The following is a 7368-nucleotide window of genomic DNA, read 5'->3' as shown; positions in this document are numbered from 1 at the left end:
CGATTTGTGGATGCTATATAACCCAAGACATGTTTTCATAATTAATTTAATTACCATGCTTTAGAATTAGTGAAAAATATTTACCTAATGTTAAATGAGTAAAATACGATTTCAATAATAAATCATTTATTTATAAAACTCCCATGTACTTACTTAACCTTGTATGCAAATAAGTGTACTTATATATTTCAGAAGAACAAAGATCCTTCACCGCTCATAGTTACAAAGGTCAATGAACCCTTTAATTAATATTTCAAATCACAACGACTTTAAGAGACATAAAGCAATCGCTGATATTAACCGATAAATTATTAAAATATAATTCACTACAATCACCAAAGGAAAATGTCCGTCCGTCTTTGAAATTAACAAAAATATTGCACACATATTTTTTACTTTCCGTAGAAAATATAAATATGTTTTGCTAATCATAAGACGGAATAATGTTTGGCCTTGAAAATAAAGTCAGTCAAGAAAGTGGTCTACCAGTTATAACAAAAAAAATACTGTACGATCCATAGTGGCAACAGTTTACTTTTTAAATGGAGCTAAAGGAGAATTCGGCCTTGTTGTTTTATAATGTTTAAATAAATCTCACACAAAGGGTAGTACATCTTTTTGGGCGACTGTACATACTGTATATAAAGAGTACAGTGCCTGCATATAATTTTAATTGCATACCTACTGATATAAGTCTTCTGTACTTTGACACCAAAGTCATAAATATAAAGCTTACTGAAAATATGAGCGATGAAGTTAAAATTACAATAATTACCGCACAACATAAATTATTATATATATGCCAAACAATAACATGCCCTTAAACCCGTTTACACAAAGTCACAAACAAAGATTTTAACACAATAAATATAATTCTTCAATCATTCAACACAGATTATAAAGGCGTCAAGTCTTTATTCGAGATTTAAAATATTTACATTGCAAAAGTAACGCAGATGCAAGCACATCGAGCTACTAAGGTCTGTCATATTTTCGATAGATTTTATCTTAAAAGTATACGATTCAATATTGAATGGGAGAATTTTACAGTTTGGAGTAGCTTGCTACCTTGCTACCTTGCATATTCAGCATACCACATTTATTCATAGCTAATTCTGAAGATAAATAAAAAATGCCCAATTTTATAAATACTAGCCGTTTTCTCGCGGTTTCACCCGCGTCCCGTGGTAACTACTGCACGTACCGGGATATAGCCTATGTCACTCGTGGATAATGTAGCTTTCGAATGGCGACAGAATTTTAAAAAACGGTCCAGTAGTTTTTGAGCCTATTCATTACAACCAAACAAACAAAGTTTTCCTCTTTATAATATTAGTATACACTAATAGCTTTATACGTTAACCCTTAATAAAAAATAACATCTCCTATCTAAGACTTTATGGTTCTCTATACAGACTTCCTTTTATTTTATTACAACATTACATGTATGATAAAAGCACCATAGGTAACGAGCTCGATTAATATTATGAATTTTATTTTCATTCAAGCCAACCCCAACATAGTAGGGAAAAAGGCTCGGAGGATGATGATTCAAGATTTAGAATCGGATACAAACTCTTTAAAGAACAGTAGTTTCTCACGTTCTCAATTTATGTACGTATATAGAAAAACTTATCTTTTTCCAGTAAAAATCTAATTCAAATCTAAACATACTCCTCCATATCATAAAACGTGGTTTTAAGAAGTACTCGCTTTAGGAATAGGTTTAGTCCACTTATTTTGTTCGAGACGGTGGTTTAGAGGTAGTACAAAAGCTGGTACTTTTTTAAAACCACGTTTTATAATAAGGTGGACTGAGTTTCCAAATGCACTCTTTATTTTCTATGTATATTGTATTTGGCACATAAATCTAACAAGAGTACTGAAATCTCAGGCTGAAATGCTGTCTTTAATAAATGTCATCTCATTCATACATTGATACATATGAACAAGAAACGGCAACGTTCCTTATTTATCATTTCAGTTATTACATTACACTCAAATTAACATCCTCTCAACTGTTAATTATAACAAACAAACTAAACCGATTTTCATCGACAATATAAACGTCCGTTTATTTTGAAAATGGAACGCAAAAAAAAATATATGTATCATATATGTATGTTTGTGTTGTCGGTGAACTTCGGCCTAAAAGGAACACGTGGTATTTTCATGGATTACTTTTTTGCCGGCAGAGTCCGTTGTTGACAGACTTTAGTTAAAAATATTAGGCTCATTTAGCAATATATTCTTCAATACTCTCTAATCTCTTAATACTGGAGTCAATATTATGAGTGATTGGTTGCCCGACATTGGAATATCGGACGGAAGGATATTCTAGTCACTGGTATTTCATAAATTTGACGAGCATGCACAAATATATAACTAAGATAACATTTCTATATGCACATAACTTAATTTATTTTGTGACTCTTTAAATACCTAGTAATAAAATGAAAAATTAAGAATGCCCATTCACAACTTATATTCGATTAAAATAATCGAGCATAATCGTTAAAAAATATTATTGTCATGACATTAACCCGAAAATAAATAAACAATATTGGTATTACTTCACCGACGATTAAACAGTAAAAATATATTATGAAAATCTCTCGACAAATATCCATTTAGAGCCGAGCAAACTTTATCGACCATCGAATAGAAAAATAATCGATTCGAATATTGCATTCGAAATCGAATAAGCTTGCTCGGCGCTCGATTAATCGACTAACAATTAATGTTTCCTCTTATAAATCCTGTCTATTAGCTTAAAGAAGAACGTAGGAGCGGTTTCAGACGGCAACGCTCTTACTTTCGAAGTAATATCATTATGGAGTTCAGTCTCTTCTTGTAGGTAAATCTCTGGTAGCCCCAAATCACCGTAAAGCCGCTTGATAATGTCGACGTGTTCTGGTTTATCGCTGCCATAGTGGTTTGTGAAGAGTTCTCTCTGTGCATCGTTGCAGCGCTTTAAAGCGGTGACAGCTAACCAGGAGCACTTACCTTCTTGGATGTCGGTACCTGCTTTGCCGGTGACTGATTCGTCGCCGTAACAGTCTATGTAGTCGTCCTGAAAATAGAACATGAATTTACTGTAATGCATGCCAATGTAAGTTGTTCCCACATTTCAAAAGTTTCGTTCAGGTAGACTTTTTACCCATTTCGCACAAAAGATTTGAATCTTTGCGATTTATTTTAGCAATAATTAAACAAGACCCCTCTTTTAATACATAAACTAGCAAATTTAAGTTCAGCAGATATAAGATGGAGCTTATAGAAGAGCATTTACATTCTAACTGAGCTGGGGTTGCCATAAAAATATGTTCACACTGTTCACAAGGTGAAATATGGTTTAGAATGGGGATTAAAAATAACTCATTTATACCGAACTTATAACTCAAATATTTACCTGCATTTGAAACAGTCTGCCCAACTTGAAGCAGATATCATCAACATCCGCATACATTCTCTTATCGACATCCTGAACCTGTACCAGGCCCAATAGGACAGGCAACCTGAAGGTATAGCAACTAGTCTTGTACTTCACAATAGACTCGTAACGGTCTATTGTGAATAGACTGTAGTCTTTTTTGTGGTGGGCCGTCGTGAAGTCCAAGTGTTGCCCCATTGAGGTGTAGAGTAGTGCCTGGAAATTGAGATGATGATGAGAATAAATATATAGTTTAATGTAAAGTTTTTTATATGTAAAATTTCAGAATTGTTTATGTAGGAGATTTATGTGTTTTCTTTTGTTACAGTCTTTATTATTTCATATTTCATTGGGCATCCAAACTCAGTATGACGACTGACAGGGAAAAATGGAAGAGGATGACATATTGCGCCGACCCCAAATAAAATTGGGAACAGGGCAGGAGGAAGAAGTAGGCATTCATACTCATTAATTTATTACCAATGTATGCCAACCATAAATATTCAATAAAGTTTTTATATCTCCTAACCATAACAGAACGCAAACAATACCCTAGAGCTTTGCACATAACACATCCATATTTATCAAACTCCCCATACAATAACAATCAAAATAAAACTACCAACACGTACCTCATTAAAAAGTCGAACAACATCTACATAATGTTCCGTGTTACCAAAGTACGTCTCTAGCGTTTCCATAATCGCACAATGTATGAGTATGGAGTCGTTTAAGGCGCCTAGACCAACGTTCGGCATCCGGTACCAGCATGGCATGCCTCGACGTGTTGTTGACCTGTCCATTATATCGTCTACTACTATGAAGTAGGCTTGTAGCTGGAACAGTGAAGTTTTAATTTATAATTTGTTGATTGCATTAATGTTATTTAGGTTAATGGTGCACTGAGAATTTTTATGCAGCAAGCACAAGGATTCTTCTTACTTTTTTGTATATCACCACCAGATGATGGGACTATAGTCCCGGGTTTTCGGAAAGCGAACGTGGAGCCGAAGCCTAAACGGTGAAGCCCTTTTAGACAACTTTGATCAAGTGGTGTACAAATATCTCGACCAGCATCATTACTAATTCCATGAATGACTAGGTACGCCTGCTAAGTGCATTCTTAAGCGATAAGTATAGAATACACAAATCAAGGACCAATCAGTATAATATAAACTGAGGATATGACCGAAGATATAACACGTGCATCACGATTAGCATTCATTTCGTGTTTACTATCATATCATATAGGATGTACGAGCGCGGATTCTTAATTCTCAATTAAATACGCGTAATGCTCATTTTCATTTTTTCATTTATTCAGAACAACATTACATTGTGTAGAACATACAACTTACAACTAATAGTTAAAATGATGTTACAATTTAATTCCCTGACACAGTTATAATTGTAAGAAATCTGACACAGAGTACAAACATTTTTCTAACAAAAATGCCTTTAATTCCTTCTTAAATGAATTAGGGCTATAAATTAATAGTTTGAGATTAGTTGGTAGCCTATTAAACAATTCCACTGCTGCACTGCTGAATTATAACTACCTATTTTATAATAGTATAACATGGAAACTAACTGCTACAAAAGTACTAATAAAAAAATACTACACAGGTACCAATGCAAGTATTAGCTGTAACAGTTTGTTTTACTTTATTTATAGTTTTTACGTCAGCAGCTTCTTCCTACACTAGTGTGCTCCAGAATCTCAAGATAATTAATTACATAAATTTTTTTCTTTACTTCTTATGTAATGAATGAGTAAAACACAAATACTATTTCTGAATTTGTTTTTAGTTTTTAGTTCTTCCAGTCTTTTCATGCTGAGATGAGATACAAGTAGATTGTAGATATTGCATCTTGATTGGTTTTAATCTTTTGTAAGTAGTTGAAATTTTGAATAGTTGCATAGAGTTAAGGGTGGAGTAATTAGTATTTTTTGTATAATAAATGTCTCTTATTTACTTATACAAATCTTAAAAAATATTTACCATTTCTACACACCATCCAAGCACCCTGGCCAACTTGAGTTTCTCATCGGTAACTTTTTCAGGAGTTTCCAGCATCTCATATGATAGCATTGTGATTATACCTCTTGAATGTTTGCCACCAGTCAAATTGTGTTCAAGCACCTGTAACAGAAAGGATTGTTTTGCTATGGATAACATTATTTGATTAGTTTATTTAAATGCAAAAGAAGCAGTCAAAGGGCCAATCTTAGCTTATATTGAGCTGTAAAATTAATAACAGTCTAAATTACAAAATTCTATCATTTGTTGTGAAAAATTCTATAGCACATAAGGAAAAAAATCTTAAAGTTGATCCTCTTTTCAAAGAAAATATTCAAAATAGTGTAGTGACTTACCTTCCTGACCCAGTTGCCAACTTCAGGGAGTTGTGATATCTTAGAACTAGCCTGCAGGTTGTCTATGATACCTGGCAGTGCATCGTGAAAAATCTCTTTTTCCTTCATTATTTGAGATATTGACACACTTGTCTGCATATGTCTCTTCAAAGACTGTTGAAGAAATCTGAAAAAATATTCAAAGTTAACTTTACAAATATGGTTATGCAACCTTTTTGTACTTGACCTAAGGTCAGTAAGCTTATACTTTAGGGTCAAATTAGAAACTTAATGGCGAAGTCATCAAATGAAATGGCTTTACATAAGAGTCTATGGTACATAAGTAGGCCATGGTGAAGAAGAAAATAAAAGGTGTGTTTGGAATGCGCATTTGATATCAAATCAATAATTTAGTATTTGTAAAGGTAGTTTTAAAATTATACTTTTATTGTTAGGTTTGGCAATTATAAATTCAGTTTTCATTTTATGTTAATAATGGAAAAAAAATATGAGATGTTTTGACACTTCATAATTGGAATTTAATCTTGAACTTATTGGACTTTCTCCATAACTGCACCCTGAATCATTTGATGAGACAGCAATAAAATTATAAGTTGGACATGACAGGCAAATATTTTATCAGGAATGCAGTAAGCTGCTTGTCATTTATGATAAGACATACTAATCACTTGGGAGTGCACTCTTGCCTCTACTGACATACATAAGTGTACGGGCTTAATGTTCTTTGTACAGCATACAGTTATCAGTAGGATATCATATATGTACTTTTCGTAAAGTGCAAGAATATACCTGTACCTAGCTAGGCTAACTACACAGCAGCCCAGAATGGAGACGCTCTTTGAGAGATGTTTACTTCTAATATTATGCTGGGCCATAGGCTCCTTAACTATAGAACCGATTTCAAAAATTATTTTGCTGTTGAGTTGGGAAGCTGGATTATCCCTTGAGTAACAATGGGCATGTATTTTGTCCGGTTACGGAAAGAAGTTCCCCCGTGTCATGGGTGAAAGCTAGTAATGTAGTTATTTGAGGGATAAAAGGACTATCAGGCGAAGAATGTCAACATGAACTTAGGCAAATAATAACGGCATGCGTAATTTTGGAATACTAAAAATTACGCACATTGGTAAACTAAACACTTTCTTTTCTGTATAAGTTTCTAAAGATTTGTTGGCACAAAAATCTTATAAGATTTAAAGTTTCTGCACTTTTACCATTAGTTTGAGTTACTTACCCCGGATGTTTGTTGTAGCCGCCACATAGCGTCCGTGTTCTACTCATAAATCGAAGGAATTTTATGTTATTCATCTTTGATTAAATATTAGCTACGTGCTCACTTTCTCTGACCGAATTCCTGGCAAATACACTTTAATATTCAATATCTTGCGTGTTTTAAATGAACAGTTTAAAACATAAACTATTTGTGTGATAGCATATTCCCTTACTGTTTATTTATGTGCTCTTACACCGAGAATAAATGCACACGTTTATTTATAAAACTGGCTTTGGCGGCCGCGGCGACGTCCTCCAAAGTTAATGCTATTTTGACACTGACGTT

At 33.6% G+C, this 7368-nt stretch overlaps 1 protein-coding gene across 1 annotated transcript; it reads right to left on the bottom strand.

The window, feature by feature from the left end:
• Window positions 1-109: 109 nt before the first annotated feature.
• On the bottom strand, window positions 110-7367 carry LOC110370582 (uncharacterized). The gene is made up of 6 exons (XM_049845294.2): window positions 7045-7367; window positions 5811-5976; window positions 5437-5577; window positions 4066-4269; window positions 3413-3649; window positions 110-3073 (listed from the first exon to the last, which is right to left on the bottom strand). Exons 1-6 carry the CDS (start codon window positions 7116-7118, stop codon window positions 2738-2740), a joined length of 1158 nt encoding a protein of 385 aa, XP_049701251.2. The 5' UTR covers window positions 7119-7367; the 3' UTR covers window positions 110-2737.
• Between the last annotated feature and the right edge of the window lies 1 nt (window position 7368).

This window comes from Helicoverpa armigera, chromosome 15 (assembly GCF_030705265.1).
Source record: "Helicoverpa armigera isolate CAAS_96S chromosome 15, ASM3070526v1, whole genome shotgun sequence".
In the NCBI taxonomy this organism is placed as follows: domain Eukaryota; kingdom Metazoa; phylum Arthropoda; class Insecta; order Lepidoptera; family Noctuidae; genus Helicoverpa; species Helicoverpa armigera.
The sequence above is the reverse complement of the archived record's forward strand: the minus strand, read 5'-3'. Positions and strand labels throughout refer to the sequence as shown.

Excerpts from the sequence above, each read along its gene's own strand:
- LOC110370582 (XM_049845294.2), bottom strand. The coding sequence starts at position 7,118 with ATGAATAACATAAAATTCCTTCGATTTATGAGTAGAACACGGACGCTA. Across the intron at positions 5,977-7,044 it reads GGCTACAACAAACATCCGGG|ATTTCTTCAACAGTCTTTGA; the intron begins GTAAGTAACTCA and ends ATATTTTTTCAG. Across the intron at positions 5,578-5,810 it reads TTGGCAACTGGGTCAGGAAG|GTGCTTGAACACAATTTGAC; the intron begins GTAAGTCACTAC and ends TTTCTGTTACAG.